Source organism: Dendropsophus ebraccatus, chromosome 11, assembly GCF_027789765.1.
Source record: "Dendropsophus ebraccatus isolate aDenEbr1 chromosome 11, aDenEbr1.pat, whole genome shotgun sequence".
NCBI lineage: Eukaryota > Metazoa > Chordata > Amphibia > Anura > Hylidae > Dendropsophus > Dendropsophus ebraccatus.
The window spans coordinates 23,105,384-23,130,969 of record NC_091464.1 but is presented as its reverse complement, the minus strand read 5'-3'; the positions used below and the strand labels follow the sequence as shown (position 1 = coordinate 23,130,969).

Below are 25,586 nucleotides of genomic sequence, written 5' to 3'. Positions count from 1 at the left end.
TCAGGACAGATCTTGGATTAAAAGCAGCTATCCAAAAGTACACGCGGTTCGGGGGGGTCTGATTGTGGATCCAGAGTCGCTTTTTTGACCATAACTTTAATCAGCCAGGACGGCCATTAGCTGTGACATCATCAGCAGTCCTCCTGAATTGTACTGAATCGCTTCGCCTTTTTAACGTCAGCGAATTACTGTATTTATCAGCTATGCAACTAACATTTTCAGCAGAAGCCTTCTACTGTTAATCCAGTAAATTTGATGATTTTTGGGATTCGTTTTACTCTCCTCTGCAATTTGCTTCTCATTTTCTACGTTTCCTAGTCTGACTGACTTTTCCCTGCTTTTATAGGAAACCTTATGGCTCATAAAAGCAGCTTCGGCAACTTTAGACTCATAGCCCTTGTTCACACTGAGCAAGAACAGCGGATTGCCACGGCGGAGCTCTCCGCCGTGGAATCCCGCCGTGCTCAGTGTTATGCTTTGAGTGAATGAGAGGGTGCACGCTCCTCCGCTGCCGCCACTCTCCACTCAAAGAAGTGACGTCATTTCTTTGAGCAGAGAGGGGAAGAAGCGGACACGCGCCCTCTTATTCACTCAAAGCAGGACACTGAGCACGGCACGAGAGCTCCGACACGAAATTCTGCTGTTCTTGCTCAATGTAAACGGGGCGTATGAGTAAAGCTGGCGAAGCTGCTTTTATGAGCTATAAGGTTTCCTATAAAAGCAGAGAAAAGTCAGTCAGAATTCCGCCGTTCTTGCTCGTGTGAACGAAGCCATAGGGGGAGATTTATCAAACATGGAGTAAAGTGAAACTGGCTCAGTTGCCCCTAGCAACCAATCAGATTCCATCTTTCATTCCTCACAGATTCTTTGGAAAATGAAATGTGGAATCTGATTGGTTGCTAGGGGCAACTGAGCCAGTTTCACTTTACACCATGTTTGATAAATCTCCCCCATAGGGTTTAAACATTTTCTCATTGGCATTTTTTTTTTTTTTTGCCTTCATTGTAGGCCACAAAGACAAGTGGTAAGACAAGTCATTAGTTAAGCTGTCATTAGCAATGTTGGGGAAGCCCTATGGCGGCATCCAACTTCTCTAGCCGCTGGAAGTCAAATGCTGAGGGTTCAGAGAACTTTCTCCAAACCCAAATATTTTAGCAAGTAAGCTCAACACTTATTACCATTAGACTTAAAAATAAGAAGGTAGGTTTTAAGGCGTGTTTACACAATTTGTGTATCTGAGAGACAAAATGGGGTGGCGACTTATCTGGGCTCAGTTAGGCACAGCCCCCCTCATATTAAAGGCAACCAATAAGCCGATTTGGTTCCTTGGAGCACTGTATAAAGCTGCTGTGCAGCCCGCGGCACATACCAGCCCTGGCAGCAACAGCCTTATACCAGAAAAAAAATTATTTTAATCCGCTGGCACCAGGCAGGAAGAGGCAGGCACGTAGTCATCTAGGTGGCCCCCTGTCGGTGCGCTTGGCAGGGATGATTGACAGGGAGACACGCCAGTAACAGGCCTCTGTGTCTGTCACTCATCCCTGCTGAGTTCGCTGACAGGGAGAGAGCGGTGACTAGATACGGGTGGGGAGCTGCCCAGATGACTACCTGCCCGCCTCTCCCTGCCGCACGCTGGTGGATTAAAATTTTATTTTCTCTGGTATAAAGCTGCTTCTGCAGCCCAATTGGACTGATTGGTTCCCTTGCGCCTGGACCATACTAATGGTCATAAAGGGAGTCTATAACATCTCTTACAGGGCCGTAACTAAACCACTCCCTATCTGCACACTTACATACATACAAGCAGCAATATAATAAAAACAACAACCTGGTTATTATAAATTTCAGACAAGACCCTATCTACTGTACTACGGTTATATATTATGTGCATTACCTATGAGGGCCTTGCATTTATCCACCTTTACAATAGTACGTAGCCTAAATCTACGGCTCTACCCAGAGGCTGGTTCTTCTGTTGGTATCTGTGGATGTTTCGACCCCATTACTAACGTTCTCAGATGGATCTTCCATAAAACGTTACTGACTAGCACACAGCATGGATTGATGTTTTTCTTCCCAGTCTCGGTGTGTTCTGTAAAATACCTGGAGACCGTTGGGTTAGGAACAAGTTAAAATTGGGTAGGACCAGCATCTCTCAGGTGCAGCGATTCACTCACGGTACACTTGCTTTATATGCCCAAGCACTGGTTAGCTTTTCCGTGGTTAACGCCATCATCCTCCCCAAAGATTATATTGTCAGCTAGTCTGCAGTTATCTTGGTTCTTACGCTGTTATGATTGCAAGCTGCCAACAAAGCTCCGGAGGGGAACAAGGGCTTTTGCTAAGCTGTCATAAACACACACGTAACAAAAGCCAGTCCTCATTCAGCTCGACAACTCACTCCCAGCGCACGCAGCCCTCAATGCACCCAGACTCTTTCATACACACAAATCTGACTATATCAAAGTGCAGGGAGGCCCAAGTCATTCTTTCCAACGTAAAGCCAGCCAGTGAATCAGACCGCGGTGTACCCTATGACGCCTCATTGTATATAGCAGCAGAATATTAATTATGGGAAAAAAGAATCCATCCGACAATGTATTGTACATGGCGATCCCTAATTAAAGAACAAAGATAGACAGGTGTGCCAATATAGAACTGCAGGTTTAGCTGGAATTGTATAGGAATGTTCTATTCATAGACGATACCGGCACTTACTGATTTTTTTTTCCCTAAAACCAAAAATAATGACTGTCCAAATAAATTAATGCTGTCTTTAAAATGTCTTTTACTAGACAAGCTAGACCTAGGGTTCCCTAGCGGATCACTCCATTTAATGGACAAACTTGAAGCAAGGGCAGAGCCGGCTCATGGTAACTAATTTGATAACTTTATTTAATTTCTGTATATAAATTATACTCGAAATGTGATGTAAAGAATGAGCAGCACTCAGCCTAAATTCCATGAGGTCTTTTATTGTATACAAACAACAACCTAACACAGCGGAATGTAGAGGGTACCAGTATGTGTCACTACTAGGCCAGAGGAAGAACAGGTGCGCGAAACAGCCGTTGTCTTAGTGGAACACACCAACTGATATGCTGCATCTCGCAGTGTTTGGTTTTGGTTGTACACAATAAAAGACCTCACAGAATTTATGGTGAGTGCCGCTCATTCTTCCCATTTCATCACAAGTATTATTGGCATCTATGTTGTAGCACCACAGGGGGCAGACGAAAAAGTCCAGTGTGAGGGCTCCAATTAGGCATGGGGTTGAGTGGTATATAAACCTGGTATTATAAAGGACTGTGCCGAGTAAGAATCTACTCACACTTGTATATAAATTATGGCTTAGAAACTTAATGTGTCATTTCAGTGCCCTCGCCTGATTCCCTTTAACTAAACAACAGACACCTCTGGAAATCTATAATGCAGTACTCTGGCCACCAGAATTGGTGATGTTGGAGGCGAATATGAACACCATCCTCTAGCAATTGGTCTCTGTGTTACTGGCAATGTAAAATCTGAAATTGTGATGTCTGTTCTTATCAAGTATTCATTAGAAAGTCTGTGTAATTACAATGCAGAAATCTGTTTATCATTGGAGTGTGGCCTGAAACATCTGTCAATGCGGTCACTGAGCCGAGAGCCTGCAGGCAAAGCTGTACGGATATGTGCGCTTCTGCGGATAGTATGGACACACGGACTGCCTGGTAAAGCACACCTTTAGTCACTGTCTGAATATTTTGGCGAAACTGTGTTCAATAACACCTTGTTCATCATAATACTCTCATGGGACCAGGAAGCTGTATGTACTATATGGGTCTCATTTCACACCTTGAATACCTATTTAATTTTTTTTTAAATAGACCTATTTGTTCTGTGCCGATTCATTCTTCTTTAAATCACAGAATATTAATGACAGAATCTGTGGGTAATTCCTGATACAAAGCTCCAAATCTGAAGCACAAACATAGAGCTAACCAGCAAGCGAGCACAACATGTGATAGGATGCAGCAAATGAGAATGATTGGCGCTCATTTATAGGGCATAATCAATAGCGCGGATGGACTGTATGAATGACTGCTGCATCAATCGTGCAGCCCATTTGCATCACAGATTGAAAGTCTTTTTAAGGGTGCGTGCACACTACGAAACCATTAAGCATAACCCATGCTCGCCCCCATGCGCAACTCCACCTGTGCTATAGACTCCATTCTATGCACAGGTGAATTCCGCCATCCACCCAAAGAATTGACTTCTTTGGCGGAATCCGCCTGTGCACGGAATAGAATCTATGACACAAGTGGAGTTGCGCATGGGCGCGAGAATCTGCGGAGGGTTATCCATAGTGTGCAAGCACCCTTACAGGGGCCGATAGTCAGCAGTGAGCATGCTTTTCTTTATTTCTTCAAAAAGCGATTGCACACAGATGTGGATGTAATGATAATCTCATAGACTGTCAAGGTGTCCTTACTCCATGCACGGACGGCACAGACAGTGAATCGCTGGACTGGACTGTTTCCGCGCACGGCAAGATGTATCAATATCATGCCAGGAGTGAGGAAACCGTTTGAGTCTATATGGCAGTGTAATGACAGGATACTGTTACGCAACCCTATAGTGCAAAGACCAAAGACTCCTGATATAACTCACACTTTTAATCATAAACATTACAACCCCCCCCCCCCCCCAACTACTGCAGCGCCTCTCCCCCTGCCTCTCTTCTTTTTCGTCACACCCCTGGGGTGGATGGACGTGGGGGGTGGGGGGGAAGAGGTGCTGCAGGCCTAGAGCCCACCTCATTGACACCTCTCCGAGCCGCCAGAATAAAAGTTGTTTTTAGGGTGCGTTCACACCTACAGGATCTGCAGCAGATCCGCAGCAGATTTGATGGTGCAGATTTGATGCAGTGTTCAGTTATTTAAATGAAATCTGCTGCGGATCTGCAGCAGAAAATCAGCTGCGGATCTGGTAAGTGTGAACGTACCCTTAACCTGAATTCCAGCCCCAAACGACAGACAGAGGGACAGGACATGCCCTGGTGAGGACATTGTAACGGCACCAGGGATTTGGTTGCTGTCCGCTCAGTTCAGATCTATTTTAATGGGGCAAGCAGCTTCCTACTGTCTACAAGGTTGGGTTATGTAGAACCAAAACCAGGAGTGGCTTTTAAATTTTCCATAATAGTTTTTCTCTGTGGTAGTTCCACTCTGTGTTTTAGGGATTTCCTAGCTGCCCCTTACTGGTCATTTTAGGCCCTCATCTGTCTGTATACATCCCTGTACAAGACACAAGGCTTCCTATTTCAATCACTCCGTCATGTTCTAGTTATTATGTGCAATTACTATATATATATATATATATATATATATATATATATATATATATATATATATATATATCTCATGTATAGATAATACCCTACACATGTATAAGAATCCATTGAATCTACGGCCCAACATATATATGTATAAGCATGCATGTGCATATTATCATCAATGACTCTGGACTGCACGTACCCAGAGGACATGGCTAAACCTGAATTTATAAAGGGAACAGCCTGTGACCTTTGAATATGCCACAACTGTCTCTTAATTTCAGAGCACTGCAATAAAGACAAAGCCTAAGGTAAAACTAATGCTAATGGACTCTCAAAGTGCATTAACAGAAAATCCCACTTAATGTTTGCCTGGAACAATTTAGAACTTCACTCGATTGGGTAGAGAGATATTTTTACTTTTATATTTCAGTATAATGCTATGTGACAGAGTGAAGGAGTTAATGCAGGGCTACAATGGGCAATAGCTAAATGGTATTACAGATGATAAATGAATGCATCAAGTGACATATAAGTCGATAGCTTCATTAGTTAATATAGTGAGATACTGTAAGTGGTGCTGCCCTCCCTCCCTTGTCAAGAGTACGGAATCAGCATTGCGTGATATACAGGGTATTAGAAGACGATGATGATGAAGTTCACGCACTTCACTAATGGCTCGTCTTTCAACCTCACTACAGTACATTGGCTCAGTGTAGTATATATGGCAGGCTGGCTATCACAGTGACATTATTGTACAAGGGTCACATGATCAGGAGACGGTGCTGGGCATCCTTGTGACTAATACTGGGAATCTGGCATTCCCAGCAATACTTACAGTGTCACTGTTTTTTTTTTTTTTTGCAGAAATCAAAAGTACAGGCGATTTTAAGAAACTTAGTAATTGGGTTTATTAGCCGAAAAATGCATTTTTATCATGAAAAAGAAGTTTGAAGCTCTCCCCCCTGTCTTCATTGTTCTCTTATGGAGAGGGGAGGGGTGGAGGGAGATGAGGCACCAAAACAGGACAACAAAGAGTTAACTTACAGCTACATCACCAGGCTTTCTCCTCTTACAGCCAGCACTGACCTCTCAGACCTCTGAATACTGGCTTTCACACAGGTCCCGCTATGTAATCCTTTGTTCTCTGTTATCTGCTGGCGACTAATCTCCCTCCTTCCCCTCTCCCCTCTCCATAGGTTACACAGGGCTCGACTGATGTAAAAGAGTCTAGATTTCCTGATAATGAGCAGTGAATGAGAGAGAGGAGGAAGGAGGGGGGGACCTGGGGAAAGTCTTCTTGAATGCAGATAATGGCATATTTGCCTAATAAACCCAATTACAAAGTTTCTTAAAATCGCCTGCAAAGAAAAAAAAAAAAAAAAAAGACAGTGACACTTTAAGCCCCTATTACACGAGGTGACTGTGAGGAGCAAAGGAGCGCTGTGAGTGCTCATTTGCTTCACGTTCCCTGCTCGCTGCCGCTGTGTGTAGTAGAGCCGGGGGGCTGCATGGGTGATCGCTAGATCGCCTGGGCAGCCCATAGCATGTAGCAGCGGTCTGCTGCTGCTGCCGCCGCTCCTATTCCGCGGGGTTAAAGCGTAACTGTCATTTCAGGGTCATTTTTCTGAAAACATTAAATATCAACAGTACAAGCGATTTTAAGAAACTCTGTAATAGGTTTTATGTACTAAAAGAGTTTCCTTCTGTACTGAAAAAGCAATCTCCCAGCCTCCCCCCTCACATCAGATGAAGCAGGATTTCTGTCTCCATTATGTGGCTATGGAGAGGGGAGGGGCTGTTAGGAGTGACTGAGCACAGAGCAGTCCTGGACAGCACAACACCCTGCAATCTTCTCTCAGTAAGTTCATAAATAAGCACTGACCTTTCTGACACCTGAATTTAGTGTTTTAGGTGCCCAGAGAGTCTACGAACAGCTGACCTTCATGTCACCTCTTCCTGCTCCCTCATCTCCCTCGGCCCCTGCCCCCTTCATAGGCTTACAATGGAGAGAGCAGAACCCGTCTTCACTGGCTTCTCTGTAATGAAGACGTGTTTGCCTGATAAGGCACAGATAAGAAGTCAGGGGGGGAGGCTGGGAGATTGCTTCTTGAGTACAGAAGGAGACTTTTTAGGCTGATAAAACATATTACAGAGTTTCTTAAAATCGCTTATACTACTGATTTCTGCAATAAAAAAAAACATGACAGTTACTCTTTAAGGCAGCATATTGCTGCTATACGAGTTGTTTGTCTTTTAACATGTTAAAAGACAAACGACTACAACATTCATGTTGGCTAATCGTTGTGTTCTATTACACATTATCGGCCACAACGGCTGAATACGGCCGGTAATCGTTCTGTGTAATAGGGCCTTTGCTCTTAAATTAACTATATTTTCAAAAAATTGCAATGGATCACACTTTAAAAAAATAAATATGGGCTGGGGTCCATTTTTATCTGGGATGGTGCTGACTGGTGTTTAGCCGAACTGTTTGGGCTCAGCAACATTCTCCAAACCAGAACACTCAGCACTTGACTCCCCGCGGCAGCAAAAGTTGGATGCCACCCTAGGGAGTCCAGGAAAACATGGGTACTGCCACAGGCCATTGGCTGAATCAATGTTTTCCTGGCAATTCTAAGGCGGCATCAGCAACAAGTCACACTAGAAATAAAACTCCACAACCTGCATGGCATACAGTAGCTGATAAGTACTGGAAGACTTGACATTTTTACATTTACAAATCTGTATACCTTCCTGTCTTCAACTGATGTGAAAATGTTTTTTTTTCCTCCAGAACACCCCTTAAAACAAGATGCTGTGGACAGTTTTATTTCTACAGTTCCTTAGTTTGGAATGCAGACACATTCTGTGATACTTTTTTAAACGAGAAGTTTTTCAGAATTTTCATGCTTTAGGGTATATTCACACGGGCGGGCTCGCAGCGAGAATCTCCATTGTGATCTTCTTAGGCATATAGGGGCAGATTTATCAACCATGGTGTAGAGTAGAACTGGCCCAGTTGCCCCTAGCAACCAATCAGATTCCACCTTTCATTTTCCAAAGCGTCTGTGAGGAATTAAAGGTGGAATCTGATTGGTTGCTAGGGGCAACTGAGCCAGTTTTACTTTACACCAAGTTTGATAAATTCCTCCTATAGACTGTATCTATGTTTTACAGGCAGTGCTTGGGCTACATCCACCTTCTCCAGGCAGTGTAATTCAAATGCCGATTGTTTGGGTTTCATCAATTTCGCACATCTTTTACATATATATATATATATATATATATATATATATATATATAATGATTTTTTTTTTTTAGTTTTTTTTTATAGGGGAACTATCGGCGGGTTAGACAAATCTAATCTGCTGATAGCTTCCTACTGTGCACAGGTTGTTGAAGATGAAGCTATGTCTCCTACCTTCATCCTTGGTGCCGTTCCTGTGCACTTAGTAGTTTAATCCTCGGTGCGGTAAGGCCGTTTGGAGCACTGCCTGCCCCCAGAGCACAGATCTGCCCCGCTTCACTAATAATCATTAGAAGGGGAAGGCTGATTATCAGTAAAGCGGGGCAGATCGGTGCTCTGGGGGCAGGCAGTGCTCCAAATGGTGTTACCAGACCGAGGATTAAACTACTAAGTGCACAGGTACAGCACCAAGGGGTAAGGTAAGAGACATACCTTCCTACTGCACACAGGGCATTGAAGATGAAGGTATCAGCAGGTTAGACTGGTCTTTAAAGTTCAACTTTAAGGGTATATTCACACGGGCGGGCTCGCAGCAAGATTCTCGCTGCGAGCCCGGCAGGTCCTGTCAGTTCCCATACACTACATACTTGCTGTGGTCTAAACGACCGCAGCGAGTATGTAATTATACCGCCTTTAACCCCTTCTGCTCCCCCGCTGTGTATATACTTTACCTGTCCTCGCTGCACGGGTCCGGCGTCCTGCTCTCCTGTGCGGCCAATCAGTGTGTTGCCCAGCCGCAGCCACTGATTGGCTGGGCGGGAGAGCAGGACGCCGGACCCGTGCAGCAAGGACAGGTAAAGTATATACACAGCGGGGGAGCAGAAGGGGTTAAGGGCGGTATAATTACATACTCGCTGCGGTCGTTTAGACCGCAGCAAGTATGTAGTGTATGGGAACTGCCAGGACCTGCCGGGCTCGCAGCGAGAATCTTGCTGCGAGCCCGCCCGTGTGAATATACCCTTAAAGTTGAACTTTAAAGACAAGTCTAACCTGCTGATACCTTCATCTTCAATGCCCTGTGTGCAGTAGGAAGGTATGTCTCTTACCTTACCCCTTGGTGCTGTACCTGTGCACTTAGTAGTTTAATCCTCGGTCTGGTAACACCATTTGGAGCACTGCCTGCCCCCAGAGCACCGATCTGCCCCGCTTTACTGATAATCAGCCTTCCCCTTCTAATGATTATTAGTGAAGCGGGGCAGATCTGTGCTCTGGGGGCAGGCAGTGCTCCAAACGGCCTTACCGCACCGAGGATTAAACTACTAAGTGCACAGGAACGGCACCAAGGATGAAGGTAGGAGACATAGCTTCATCTTCAACAACCTGTGCACAGTAGGAAGCTATCAGCAGATTAGATTTGTCTAACCCGCCGATAGTTCCCCTATAAAAAAAAACTAAAAAAAAAAAATCATTATATATATATATATATGTAAAAGATGTGCGAAATTGATGAAACCCAAACAATCGGCATTTGAATTACACTGCCTGGAGAAGGTGGATGTAGCCCAAGCACTGCCTGTAAAACATAGATACAGTCTATAGGAGGAATTTATCAAACTTGGTGTAAAGTAAAACTGGCTCAGTTGCCCCTAGCAACCAATCAGATTCCACCTTTAATTCCTCACAGACGCTTTGGAAAATGAAAGGTGGAATCTGATTGGTTGCTAGGGGCAACTGAGCCAGTTCTACTCTACACCATGGTTGATAAATCTGCCCCTATATGCCTAAGAAGATCACAATGGACATGTCAATTCTTTGAGCGGAGAGGCGCGGAGAGTGGAGGTGCATCTAATTGAAATAGATAGCAGACGGGATTCCAAGCGGAGCCCGCGGACGGGGCTTCCACTTGGAATTTCCGCCTGTTTTCCGTAGTGTGAACAGGCCCTAGTGGACTGTATTGATGCTGCAGAGCTGGGTGGAAACAGATAGCACTACAGGAATTCACAATAAACAGTAAACTCCTTTTATGTCCATCCCATCACAATGTTCTCTATTAGTGCTAGGGCAAAAAAGAGACTACAATCTGTGTACAGTACTGCAATATATATTTGTACCATACAGCTAATGAGCAACTGAATACATACACAAAAAAATACTTTAAAGAGATACTCAAATCAACTGGTATCAGAAAGTTATAAAGATTTGTAAATTACTTCTATTTAAAAATTTCCAGTCTTCCAATACTTATCAGCTGCTGTATGTCCTGCAGGAAGTGGTGTTTTCTTTCCAGTCTGACACATTGCTCTCTGCTGCCACCACTGTCCAGAGCAGCAAATACCAATAGAAAACCTCTCCTGCTCAGGACAGTTCCTGACACGGACAGAGGTGGCAGCAGAGAGCACAGTGTCAGACTGGGAAGTATACACCACTTCCTGCAGGACATACAGCGGCTGATAAGTACTGGAGGACTTGAGATTTTTAAATAGAAGTAAATTACAAATCTATATAACTTTCTACCACCAATTGATTTGAAACAATCATTTTTTAGCAATCAATTTTATTTATTCATTCTAAAAACTTACTGTATTTTGTAAGTTCTTTCCTGCGCAAAAGATTTTTTTTTTTACTAAGCAAACGTATCCACCACTTTTTGCAATAGTTAATAGTGTAATGACTTACTCAACATAATAGGTCCCATATTGCGGGTCCTCTATCTTCTCCCAGCCATATGGAAGCTCTGAAAAACAAAAAATATGAATAATGATTCTTTGTCTCTTTACCTAAAACACCTGTAGTGCGGCAGATAGCGCCATTCTAGTGACAGTCGTCGCCCCAATCTCTCACGATAGAGCAGCAGCTGCTCAAAGAAACTTCAAGGTGAATCCAGCCGGCTGACACCTCCATCAACCGAGAGACACAAAAGATGGTGAGCGGAATATCAATCTGTTTGCGTAGCCGTTACGGTAAAGATAGGCCCGGGAAGCCAGGCTTCCCTCCGCAGCGTGAAGGAACGGTCAATAACGTTAATATCAATAATTTCCCTTTCTGTGATATACGGAAGCATTAGGATGTAAGCGGCGATCCATCAGCCATTTACAGGAGGGTAATGGATATTCTGGATACGTTGCAGGGGAGACCTCTCTGTGATCTTAAGTCACTTGAAGAAGAATAAATAGCTTGTTTTTTTTTTTCTTTCGCGGCCGTCACTGCGAAGAGCTAACAAGCAGCGTTAGATAGACCGCCACTAATTATTAAATACAGATAAGCAGAATGTGACACGGAGCCTGCTGGCTGAGCACACTGAATCATCGTGTTCTACAGCGCTTTGAAGATTCCTCTCTCTCCATGCCTTGGGTCGTCGTTACTTAAATGTACATGATGTTCTAGCACAGCTGGGCGGGAATGCTAATTCTGGTCGGGGAAATTACATCAGCTTTGACTAGCAGGAGGTTGTACAGCTGCGTTATCACCTCACATTGTTTGTGGATGGAAATTGGTCTATTCCGAAGGGACACGCAAATTCCAACCTTTAATTATTTCTGCTTTTATTATTACGTTTAAAAAAAAAAAAAAAAAAAAAAACGCCACAGACATTGACACGAGGCATTTAGCAAATTGAAAATTCATCCTCGTAAGTCGGAGCATATGCGCAAAGGAATTATCGGGAGTTTTCTTACATGGGATGGAGATCGTTTCGGTGGTGAAAAGTTTTCAGTCTGATATCAGGCAGTAAAGCGAGAAATATGGCATAAGACGGCCTTACACATGGACTGTATGGGGTTAGGGGAAAAGGTCAGCCCCTGGATCCACTCCTCTCATGTCAATATGTCTTTTCCTAAGGCTGCCTGTAAAACCTGGATTTAGCCATAGGTACCCAACTTCTGCAGCCACCGGTAATATAATGCAGAGCGTTCGGATCTGGACGAACCTGAACGCGCGTTTTCTCTAGTTGCAATACCTGAGACTACCAAGAGCGGCACTGTTTTGGGAAGGGGGGGGGGGGGGTACAAGATAAAGCTGTGGCTTTTTATTGTAAATTAAATTGGATGAGTAGGATTAGTAGTAGTAGGATTAGTAGTAGTATTAGTAGTAGTAGGATTAGTAGTAGTAGGATTAGTAGTAGTAGGATTAGTAGTAGTAGTAGTATTAGTAGTAGTAGGATTAGTAGTAGTAGTATTAGTAGTAGTAGGATTAGTAGTAGTAGGATTAGTAGTAGTAGGATTAGTAGTAGTAGGATTAGTAGTAGTAGGATTAGTAGTAGTATTAGTAGTAGTAGGATTAGTAGTAGTAGGATTAGTAGTAGTAGGATTAGTATTAGTAGTAGTAGGATTAGTAGTAGTAGGATTAGTAGTAGTAGTAGTATTAGTAGTAGTAGGATTAGTAGTAGTAGGATTAGTAGTAGTAGGATTAGTAGTAGTAGGATTAGTAGTAGGATTAGTAGTAGTAGTAGTATTAGTAGTAGTAGGATTAGTAGTAGTAGGATTAGTAGTAGTAGGATTAGTAGTAGTATTAGTAGTAGTAGGATTAGTAGTAGTAGGATTAGTAGTAGTAGTAGTATTAGTAGTAGTAGGATTAGTAGTAGTAGTATTAGTAGTAGTAGGATTAGTAGTAGTAGGATTAGTAGTAGTAGGATTAGTAGTAGTAGGATTAGTAGTAGTAGGATTAGTAGTAGTAGTAGTATTAGTAGTAGTAGTAGTATTAGTAGTAGTAGGATTAGTAGTAGTAGGATTAGTATTTCTATATCTCACTCATTTCTTTCCATTTTCTGACTGATTTCTTTTTATTAAATACTAATTATATTTATTTATATTATTATTATTTTGATTTTATTTATATTTTTATATAATTTTATTAATTTTTATTTATATAGCACCAACATATTCCACAGCACTTAATTTTTTTTTCTACATTGTTATGATGGCAGCCATACTGTCTAGTCATTTAATAATATTCTTTAATGCAAGCCCCATGGGCAATGTAAAGGACTAGAGATGAGCGAATCTCGAGCATGCTCAGCATTTGATTACCAGGTGAATGAAGAAGTTGGATGCAGCACTAGGGAGTCCAGCATTAGGGCTGCATCCACCTTCTTTAACCACCAGTAATCAAATGCTAGGTGTTTGGTTTTGGACGAACCCAAACGTGCTTGAGATTCGCTCATCTCTAGACAGGACCTGTATAATCAACATAAAGCAAACACATTACTGGAGACCTATGAAGGGCTCACTCTACAAGGGAGGGAGGCTATATTGCAATGGATATAACTTTTTCCTATTATTACGCTAGGCCAAGCCTTTGCTCCTCAATTTTGTAGCACTGAACAAGCCCTTTAAAGGGGTTGTCAAGCAAAAAATCTTTTTCTTTCAAATAAACTGGTGTCAGAAAGTTATATAGATTTGTAATTTACTTCCATTAAAAAATCTCAAGTCTTCCCATACTTATTAGCTGCTGTATGTCATACAGGAAATGTTGTTTTATTTTCAGTCTGACACAGCGCTCTCTAATGACATCCCTGGCCGAGACAGGAACTCTGTCTTTGTTTTCTATGAATTCCCATAGAACACCTCTCCTGCTCCGGACAGTTCCTGTCTCGGCCAGAGATGTCAGCAGAGAGCACTGTGTCAGACTGAAAATAAAACATTTCCTGTATGACATACAGCAGCTGACAAGTATGTGAAGACTTGAGATTTTTTTAACAGAAAAACATTACAAATCTATATAAGATTCTGACTACATTTGAAAGAAAGATTTTCGCTGGACAACCCCTTTCAGCTTTAAAACCCCAATAAAAATTGCATAAAAACTATCCAAGTTTTATGAGAATGGAAAAATAAATATACAGAGATTTCAGTAGATTTTGGATAAAAGTAATTATTCACCTTGTGTTTAATCAAGTTTACATCAGAGGAGACTGTCGCACAAATGAAATTTAAGTATATAAAAAGAGAAATGCTCAGTCACATGGCAAATCCGATAAATTCTGCTGGAGGATCGGTGGCAGAAATCCCAGACTGGCACTTGGATTTACACCACAGATGTGCAGGGTGACGGGCTCAGAAGGATTGGCCCCATTTAAAAGTGCTAATCTACCAGCTTCTCTGTGCATAAGACGCAGGAACAAGTAGCACGTCCTTGTGGTGTGGACACCAGTCAACACACGTTTCACTGCACGTCAACAAAACCCCCGCATGCATTAAAGGCAGCTTGTAATTATATAAGATTGTGGATAAAAGTGGAATCAGTATTCAGTCATGAACGTGTAAATGGTTCTTAAATATGTGGAATCGTTATCAAAGGTGAACGGGGTATGACTTTTTTCTTTTTTTCTTTTTTTTTTTTAAAGAGCCCAGGAGGAGGTGGCCGAACATGACAGCATGCAGCTGCCTCCTCAGCTCCAGTGATGGGGTCCGCTGTCCTCCGCTCTGGTTCCTGGTCCCCAGGCCGCTTCCTGGTCTGAGCGGGGACGCGGTCATGACTTGTCAGGCATGCTCAGCCAGTCAGCGGCTGTAGCAAGGTCCTGACCTCACACTTCTCCCTTAACATATTTTTTGGGAGGGCCCATATTGGAGACACCCACCCTTCCTGTATTATCTATCATTTACGGGAACAACAAGACCAATAGAGACTAGGTATAGCTCCTGCTCAGACATATGGGATTGACAGGGTAGGTGAGAACTATGAGCGTGTTTATAGGGAATAATGTTACTAGCTTATTCCCCAATCCTGCTGAGAAGCTGAAAAGTAGAGATGAGCATGCTCAAGTTGGATCACTTAGCATTTAAATACCGGTGGTTGAAGAAGTTGGATGCCGTCCACCGGGGGCCATGAAAACATGGATGAAGCCTATGGCTCCAGTGGCACTCACCTATATGAATTATCCAACAAATATAATACTCTCTGTCAAAACCCCCCCAGAAACTAAGACCCTCCAAACAATAAGAGTTCCTACCTCCATCATCACAGTCTTCAGGAGCTTTGGCTTTCTTGCACAGTCTGGGATCCAACCATGTTGTTGTTTTAGTGTTGTGGCTGATAATAAGGGAAAGAAAAGAAGACGATGAATAGCAGGTGATGGTGTAGAATAGCGATGTTAGAACTGATGCTCAAATCCCAAAGCTTCATCTGAAACAGAAGACCATCTATAGAGTGAGGACATTAACTTACTCAATGAAGTAGATCATTCCGGCGTCAGTGTAGGCCATTTCCCAGTTCTTTGGAAGAGGTTCCAAGTTTTCACCTTGAGTTAAGTAATTCCTAAAGTCCATAGTACTGTTTGTCTGGTTGTAACTTGGGACCGTCTTCCCCCAGTCTGTAGCATCTGGTCTGTCTCTAGGATCTAAAAAAAAAAAAAAGGACAGTATAGTAGTTGTATATTCCCAAAGTGAAATCTCTTCTTCGAACCAGATTGCGTGGCATTGGGAGCAAAGTGTTGGGCATTTAAATCTGGAGAATGTTGCCCAACACAAACAGTATGGCCTCTCTGCTCAACACTAGTAGTGAATAAATAGTCGGGTCCTTAGAAGTTGAAGTGCTGTAAGAGGGAAAAGAGAACATCCGAATGACTAAAGGCTCTATTCCCAGGGACGATTATCGCTTGAAAAAAATCATTAGATCGCTCATAATTGTAAACGATAATCGTTTAGTGTAATCGCAGACAGCGATTAAACGACCAACAAGAAATCATTGGTAGCTTGATAGAATTTGGACCTATTTTTATTGTTGATTGTTTGCAAATATTTCGGTGTAATAAGACGCTGTTCGGTCGTTCGCAGTAGTGACAACAGGATGACCGCAAGAATGATGATAAGTAACTATCATCGTTCCGTGTAATTGGGTGAACGAGTTTAGGTCGTTCGCCATATCAGTCGTTAGAGATCGTTAATCATCGAAAAATCGCTTTGTGGAATAGAACCCTAATGGTCCTTTTACGCGGAACGATTGATCGTTTGTTTTTGCACGATAACGGTCGAATTCGAACGATAATCGTACGTGTAAACGCAGCGAATGATCAAACGACGAACAAAAAATCGTTCATTTTGATCTTTCAACACGTTCTCAAATTATCGTTGATCGTTCGCAAAAAATTCGCAGATCATTCAGTGTAAACAGTCTTTCAGCGATTACACCTATGTGAGAGATAGGCTTAAACGATCGCATAGCGAATTTTCCGTACAATGTATCGTTCCGTCTAAACGCCGATCGTTATAAAAAAAACATCGTTCATTCAAAATCGTTAATCGTGCGAATTATCGCTACATGTAAAAGTACCATAAGGCTAGAAAATGGAATCAGAGCAGGTGATAAGGCATAAGTGGCAGGTGGAGGGTTCCCAGTATGCAGTGGTTAGTACTTACCAATGGTTCAAGGAGAGAAAACCAGTAAACAACATGGTTATGGACACCCATGAATCACTGATGCGGATAGCCTCTCTAGTCAGATCCCACAGATAAGTTTCTGTTATTTAGAATGAAAATTTTAAGCAGGTTGGGAACTACCTGCTGACAGCACCTTATTGTGCACGGGACACCAAGGAGGAAGTCTCTTACCTTCCTTCTCCACGGTGTTCCCGTGCCGTTAGCAGTTTACTCCTCAGTCTGGAGCACTGCCCTGTCCCTAGAGTGCAGATCCGGCCCACCTGCTCCTTTTATTATCATTAGAAGGATTGGTCTCACGCTATGGGGGCGGGGCAGTGCTCCTAATGGTGCTCTGGACCGAGTAGTAAACTGCTAACAGCACAGGAATGGCGCAGAGGAGGAATGTAAGAGACATACCTTCATCCTCAGCGCAATAGGGGGCTATCAGCAGGTTAGATTTGCCTAACCTGCTGATAGTTCCCCTTTAATGCTGGGTATGAAATAATGGTTTTATAACTAGAGATGAGCGAACCGGGTTCGGGTTCGTGTCAATCCGAACCCGAACGATCGTTATTTGATTAGCTGGGGCTGCTGAACTTGGATAAAGCTCTAAGGTTGTCTGGAAAACATGGATACAGCCAATGACTATATCCATGTTTTCCACATAGCCTTAGGGCTTTATCTAACTTCAGCAGCCACCGCTAATCAAATGCCGAAAGTTCGGGTTCAGATCGACTCGAGCATGCTCCAGGTTCGCTCATCTCTAATTATAACACATAGGGGGAAATTTATCATACATGGTGTAAAGGGAAACTGGCTCAGTTGCTCCTAGCAACCAATCAGATTCCACCTTTCATTCCTCACATTGGAAAATGAAAGGTGGAATCTGATTGGTTGCTAGGGGCAACTGAGCCAGTTTAACTTTACACCATGTTTGATAAATCTCCCGTATAGTGCATAGCAGCTTACTGTGTATAGAGGCAGCATAGTTGCAAACTAGTCAGACTTCTCATGTGGGATGTGATGGAAAAACAAGTCTATGGGGGGCCCATCATACAGATAACTGGACTTAGAGGATCTGCTCCTAGTGTCTCAGTGCCATAGATCATACTCCTCCTTTAGAGGTCTTCTGGTGTCCATGTCTCAATGGATTGGTGACGTTTTGAGGGCTTGAGGTGGACATATACAATATATACAGAGGTAATATAACCTCCCTTATATATTGTATATCATTCACTGAAAGTCCCCAAGGATCTCTGTTCTGTAAACCAGCAGAGTCTCTCACCTGCACTCCCACTGCTACCGTTCACCGCCTCTCTTTCTTCATCTTCTTCCTCCTCAGGGAGAGAAGAATCTGTGCGCTGCATCTTACTGACGGATGTGGTTCTCTTTCTTGTAGTCTCTGTGTCAAAGTCTCCATCAAACAGGACCCCATCCACTGAATCAGGCTGGAAGGGACTAGGCTCAGCTGGCGGCTTTGGAGTACCATAGAAATTGCCTACAATGACAATAAAGACGAAGAGGGAAATTGTGGCGATAAGTAGATTTATAGTATAGAAAAAAAAAAAAAAACACAACCACATTTAATTTTGTATTTAAACACCTGGACACACCCATGACTTAAAAGGGTATTCCAGCGGAAAAAAAAATTCAATTTAAATGATGCCAGAGATTTTTAATTGACTTTTATTAAAAAATCTCAAGTCTTCTAGTACTTATCAGCTTCTGTATGTCCTGCAGGAAGTGGCTTATTGTTCCCAGTCTGACACAGTGCTCTCAACCTGCCACCTCTGTCCCCATAGAAAACCTCTCCTGCTCTTCAGACTGGAAAGAACTTTCTGGCACCAATTGATTTAAAGTGATATTATGACACCCCCGTTACTCTATGTGCGGTGGACAGTGTCACTTAGGCAGGGCTTCAAAACAGTTGGGCCAGCCTAGGTGACACTGTCCATCATTGAAATTAAGCTATTTTGGAGCAGAGAAAAAAGACACAGGCAAGTGTTATACAGGTATATATCAAATGTGCAGGATCCAAGCTTGTGGATGGTGTGGAGAACCACCCATAGAATAAAGGACCTAATACACCAAGCGATCATCGGAGGTATTTGGCCGACTATCAGCCATTACCGCCGATAATCGCTTGGTGTAATAGCTGTCAAAAGGCAACGATCATCCGACATGCGTGATGTTGGCAGATCCATGTTGAAACATTTTTGACGGCCAGAGGCCGTCGCTCTGTGAGTTAGGCAGCAGACGGCCGCTATCTCCTATGTGTAATAGCGCCAGCAGCGAGCAGGGAACGAGGAGCGAGTGAGCGCTAATCTGACAGGTCAACGCTCGCTTGCTCCTTACCATGTAATAGGGTCTTGGGGTGGGAGGGGGATCCTGCCATGTTATATGGCCTTTGGAATGCTAAGAACCATTGCATAAACAAAAGGTATGGCTCAGAGAACGTATGGGATTATAGCCAACCAGGTCCATGTGGCTTCATTCCAAAATCATACTTAGGATGTCTATATGAATAAATTCATTGGCTGCCTCATAGAATTGTCTAGACAAATTTGGTTAGCTCTCCTACAACACCATTCACACTAGGCAGGAGCACTTGCTGACCAAATTTGTCTCTTTTTTTCTGTGTTCCTGATGGGGGTAGTGGCTGCCTCTACGTGTATATCAGGCCCTGAAAAAGATTTAGGTTTCACAAGAAAAAAAAAAAAAAGTCATTTGTCATGAGATCTTCCATGGTGGACTCGGCATCAGATTCCGGCATCTGTGATTAATTATCTTCTTGACTGTTCAGCAACCAAAACACTTGCATCCTATTTGTTACACTAACGTTCATCTGCTTTACATCCAGCCGCAGCAGACAAGGAGATTTAATCCCACTGCAGTTTTTCCCTGAAAAGACAACAAAATGGTGCAGCGCGCTCTAATTCTCTCTCCACATGTTGCAGATATAAACATGCACTCCGTGACTGTGCTGGGGGACAAGAATTCCCATTTCTGCATGTGTGCATAGGTAATGAGCTCAACTTTGCCCGTCTGCAGGAGAAGAGAACAGCATGTCTGACCATAATTTCTGTATGTAATAAAGAGGAGTCTGATGTGTGGATCAGAATGCAAAATGGTGCAGCCGTGATCAGGATTCTCCCCACAGCAACTCAATATACACCAACTGTTCACATTGTGAGTGAGCAGTATGACAGGGAAGGGGAGTAGTATGCTCTGCTAATGCTGCCGTGTACTGAGGTGGACACAGACTCTTTCCTAAGTTTGAGAACTTGTTGGTACATTTTCTTTTGACTTTCAGTGTGTGTGTGTGTGTGTATCTATCAGTGTGGGTGTATGTACGTACATATTTATGTATGTGTATGTATGTATATATCTATGTATGTGTGTATGTATGTGCGTGTGTATTTATGTATGTGTTTGTAAGTATATATGAATGAGTATGTGTGTATTTATGTATGTGTAGTAGTGGGGGTGTGTGTGCATGTATGTGTGTATAGAGCCCTTATGAGGAACTGTGGATGATGACATACTGCTAAATTCGCATAACCACATGTCACACAGTGTCTCTATGGGATGGCTTGCTCGCCTCAGATTCTGTTACTTTCCGCTCAAAGATGTGACATGCCAATTCTTTGAGCGGAGAGCGGCGGCGCGTCAGCCCTACTATAGAGACACTGAAGCCCCTATTACACGGGGTGACTGGAGGCGCAAACAAGTGCTGTCAGCGCTAGTTTGCTCCTCGTTCCCCGCTTGCTGCCGCCGCTCGCTGTCGTCCAGGCAGCCCATAGAGGATAGCGGCGGTCTGCTGCCGCCGCTCCTATTCTGCGGGGCGACGGCAGCAAATTGCTGCTATCATTGTTGTTTGTCTTTTAACATGTTGAAAGACAAACGACAGCAATGATCAGCCGACATCATTCATGTCGGCTGATCGTTGCTTTCTATTACACGGGATGATTATCTGCCGTAACGGACGATAATCGTTCCATGTAATAGGGCCTTGAGGCAAGTGGGATTCGGTCTATATTACTCAGTATGAACATATCCCAAGGGGTAAAGATGAGGGAATTTACAGTAATAAGAAAGCAAAGCCCTTCATTATCTCAGCAATCCGCTCATCAGCCTGCTGTTGTTTAACTCCGTGCCGTGTCGCTCTCCCATTTTTCCAGGACTGGATCCAGCTTTTCCAGCAGCTACAGTTAGTGGGGGACACAGGAGACACCACAAGACAAGACACTAGGGGAGCGTGGAGAGGTAAGCATAACATGTTTATTATGTTCTCATTGTATAAAAAATTTCCTAATGCCGGATAACTGCTTTAATGCAGAGAACCCTATAGGACCAGACTGGGAGCTAACAGAAGCCCTGGCACCCAAACCATACAGCCCTTGCCCAAACAGTAAATACTTCACCTGTCCATGCCCCCGGTCTTCTCCTGTTCTCTGTATGGTGCCTCTTCTTACCCCTCCTGCCTCCCCTGCAGCTTGTGCTGAGCAGGTGGGGGGCGGAGCATAGCACGTCTGGCACTGATTGGCTGATGCTCAACCATTCAGTGTCAGGGATTTGGTCAGCTGACTGTAATTAGGGCTTATTGTGGGAGTAGGGCTTATATTTCCAGCCTACTTCTAAAACCCTGCAAAATGAAGCTTGGCCTTACTTTCCCGGTCAGTAAAACACAGTAGATGAGGGCTTTCAAATTCCCAGTGGTTGTCGAGCAAGCCATGATAACAGACTGTATTCTGTCAATGGATACCAACCAAACGTACCAAATATTGTTAAAATTATAAATAATAATATATACTGTATATTTAATTCTTTTAATCTAAAGTTACAATACTTACCTAACATAAATGATAGCCACATATTAACTACATGGCACATTTTTCTCCCCACAGACATTTCCTTTCAGCTAGGTTGAGATTTTGCTAGGGAGGTGGATGATGCAAGGCTTACCGCTTCTAGTAAAAGAGCAGTGTTTCAAATGATCAAAAAGCTTTACTGCAATCCCCCGAAGACCCAACGTACACAATAAAAGAATGGAAGATAATGGGACTAGTACGTTAAAGAGGATACAAGAGACCTTTCTAAAGCACTGATCCTTGAAGCCTGGCTCCTCCATTTCTACACCTTCCTTAGTAGCATATATAGAAAGCGCCATGAAAATCTACCGATATCCTGCAGAACCCTTACAACCGGTCACGTCTTTTACAATAAACTATAATAAGCCAATCTTCTCCAATTTAAAGAACACAGCAGCTGCACTACAATCCACATCACATCAAAGAACATTTTGCAAGTTAAAGCCATGTAATTAAAAGTTCTAAGGAAAAAGGAATTCAGCAATTTTTGAAATTTGAGTTTTACCAGCGTGGATCGTAGCTTTTTTAAAAAAAGGGACTATAATAATTTAAAGGGATTATTCAGGATTATGAAAACAGCACCACCCGTGTCCTCAGGTTGTCTGTGATATTAAAAATCATCTCCATTTACTTCAATGGAAGGAGGCGGCCATGTTTCTTTAGGAAATATCCTTTTTTTAGGGGCCTATATATGAAGTAGGGTCTGATGGGCACATAGTTCACTTTTCCTTTGCTTTAAGTTTTACTGATTTTGATAAATTATACTGTTGGTCCAAAGGGCATTAGCAATAAGCAATGGTGCTGCTGGGGCTGTGAGGAACATAACAAACGTCTGCTAGTTTCCCTGCCATCTGGTGTCCACCACCGTCCTCTTTTTTTCCCTAAATTGTTTTTTCTATGCTAAGTGAGCATGTCCTGTCTTAACGGCATGTCAGCTGAAGTTTTGAAGAGGAGGACTACTGCAGAGCGGGGAAGGGTAAGTATTCACACTTATTTTGTACGTTTTACAAATTTTAAAATTACCCCCCCCCCCCCCCCCCCGGCTGCCGGCTTTTATAATTCGTCGGACTTCTCCTTTAATTTTAAAATTTGTAAAACCTACAAAACAAGCGTGTGTACTTACCCTTCCCCGCTCTGGGGCTGTACGCCGCTCCAGTCACTGATTGGCTAAGCTAAAACTTCATGATCAGTGATGCTCCAAACTCTGGGAGACCTTCTGATCCAATGAGAGAAGGGATAAAAACCCCATTTGGCGGCTTCTCTTCTCTGTGGATGATGAGGAGTAGTGAAAAAAATATGAACTTTAAAAATGGTGCTTCCTCCACTATGAAGATTGGTTGGACTCCCAATGGCCAGGAAATTATAGTACATTCTAATGATACGCTAGAGTGCGTAAAATAGATCACATTTAAACAGTAACCAAAATTGACTTCGCCTTCTTCTTTTGTGCACCACAGTATTCAACCCGATCCAGATATTGATATTCTGATATAGTTTTCAATACAGAGAATGTGACGCTAATCGGTTAACTTGGCAAAAAATTTAAAAAAATGTGGCTTGACATTAGCTTTATACTGTTGTGAATGTGCCAGCATTTATAAAAATAAGAACAAATCCCCTATAAAACCTATAAAATTAAGTGGTATTGCCATAAAAATGAGCGGATGCAATCCAAGTCTTGGCACTCCGCGCAGGAAATGTTCTCGGTACAAATTAAGTAATTGTAAACATGCACATAGATTTTAGGAGAATGGAGGAGGAGGAGATCAATTTAGGAACCTCCGATCCTGTAATTTTGTCTCTTTTGTAATTAAAAACAACCAGTAAACAAATCCATACTGCTCATTTTTATCAATCGTTAAAATGAGAAATATCTGGCAAGACCCCAATATATGGCCGGGTACGAAAAACTAAGCAAAATGCATCTACAATCAACAACTCGGAGTGACAAATAGGACTGTGAGGTAACACATGTTCTACTATTTTTAGAAGTGGTGTTTGAGGTCACGGTGAAAGTATCAGCATTAGTATCAGACATTGTGGGGGAAATCACTGTTTGCCTGGGATGCACAGAAATCATAATGTGTAACAGATCAAATCCAAGATGGATGATACAGAGAAGAGCAACAGAGAGCAAAGCATTACTGTACATATCAATAAACATTAAAGGAGAAGTCCAATGAAAATTTTTATTAAAGTATTGTATTGCCCACCAAAAGTTATACAAATCACCAATATACACTTATTACGGGAAATGCACATAAAGTGTTTTTTTCCCTGCACTTACTACTGCATCAAGGCTTCACTTCCTGGATAACATGGTGATGTCACGACCCGACTCCCAGAGCTGTGCGGGCTGTGGCTGCTGGAGAGGATGATGGCAGGGGGACACTGAGGGACACAGGACACTGGAGGGACACTGAGCCTCCCTCTGCCATCATCCTCTCCAGCAGCCACAGTCCGCACAGCTCTGGGAGTCGGGTCGTGACATCACCATGTTATCCAGGAAGTGCCATCACCATGTTATCCAGGAAGTGAAGACTTGATGCAGTAGTAAGTGCAGGGGGAAAAAAGCACTTTATAAGCATTTCCCATAATAAGTGTATATTGGGGATTTGTATAACTTTTGGTGGGCTATACAATACTTTAATAAAAATTTTCCTTTAACAGCTAACTGTGCGCCATCTGCTGACAGCTCAGTATACTTCCTAAAACATTTATTAAGCCCTGCAGCCGTTGCTCTTGTTACAACAGTCAGTTGAGGGAAAGTATTAATGAAGGCTCTACTGTTACAGAGATATGGCAGGATAGTATCACTGTATATGTAGTTATGTCTCTGTATGTAACACTGCAATTCTGCTGACACCTCAATAGACTTTCTCCAGCATTTGTGGCTGTTGCTCCTATTTCAACAATCAGTAGGGGGGGGGGGGGGGGGGGGGGGTATATAAATGAAGGTTCTACTGTTATATAGATATGGAAGGATAGTATCACTGTACTGTAGCTATTTCTCTGTATGTTACACTGCATTTCTGCTGACACCTCCGCATACTTTTCTACATCATTTAATAAGCCTTGTAGCTGTTGCTCTTATTTCAACAGTCAGTTTGGGAAAGTATAAATAAAGGTTCTACTGTAACAGATATGGAAGGATAGCAACACTGTACATGTAGATATGGCTCTCTATGTAACACTGTGCCATCTGCTGATACCTCAGTTTACTTTCTCCAGCATTTAATAAGGATTGTAGCTGTTGCTCTTATTTCAACAGTCAGTAGGGAGAAAGTATTAATGAAGGTTGTATTGTTACATACATATAGCAGGATAGTAACGCTGTATATGTAGATATGGCTCTGTATTTAACACTGCAATTCTGCTGACACCTAAGTATACTTTCTCCAGCATTTAATAAGCTTTGCAGCTGTTGCTCTTATTTCAACAGACAGTAGGGGGAAAGTATCAATGAAGGTTCTACCGTTACATAGATATGGCAGGATAGTAAAACTGTACACGTCGATATGGCTCATATTATGTATTCCCTTTAAGGAGAATAGCTTCATACACCGCAGATCCGCAGCAGATTTTACACTGCGGATTGGCGGCAAAATTTGCTGCAGATCCCTTGTCATTCATTTTGAATAAGAAGACATACTTGCAGCGAGTATGTAAATGTCGGCCATTAAACCCCCCTGGCTGGAGCATACTGTACCAGCTCCACGCTCCGGCTTGCTTCGGGGGCTCCCGACATCTGGACGTCCCGTTCAGCTAATCAGTGCGCTGCAGCGGGGCAGCGCACTGATTGGCTGAGCTGGACGTCCAGCCTGGAGCCCCCGAGGAAAGACGGAGCGTAGAAC

General features: G+C 42.9%; 1 protein-coding gene across 2 annotated transcripts in view; it reads right to left on the bottom strand.

The window, feature by feature from the left end:
- Window positions 1–25,586, bottom strand: part of MAGI3 (membrane associated guanylate kinase, WW and PDZ domain containing 3) — a 256,352-nt gene that overhangs the window by 82,640 nt on the left and 148,126 nt on the right. For both annotated transcript variants that reach the window (XM_069944683.1, XM_069944684.1), the window contains exons 4-7: window positions 18,147–18,359; window positions 15,672–15,843; window positions 15,457–15,536; window positions 11,187–11,244 (exon numbers count right to left, since the gene is read on the bottom strand). In XM_069944683.1, the coding sequence (XP_069800784.1) occupies window positions 11,187–11,244; window positions 15,457–15,536; window positions 15,672–15,843; window positions 18,147–18,359 (523 nt within the window). The remainder of the gene's footprint in view (window positions 1–11,186; window positions 11,245–15,456; window positions 15,537–15,671; window positions 15,844–18,146; window positions 18,360–25,586) is intronic.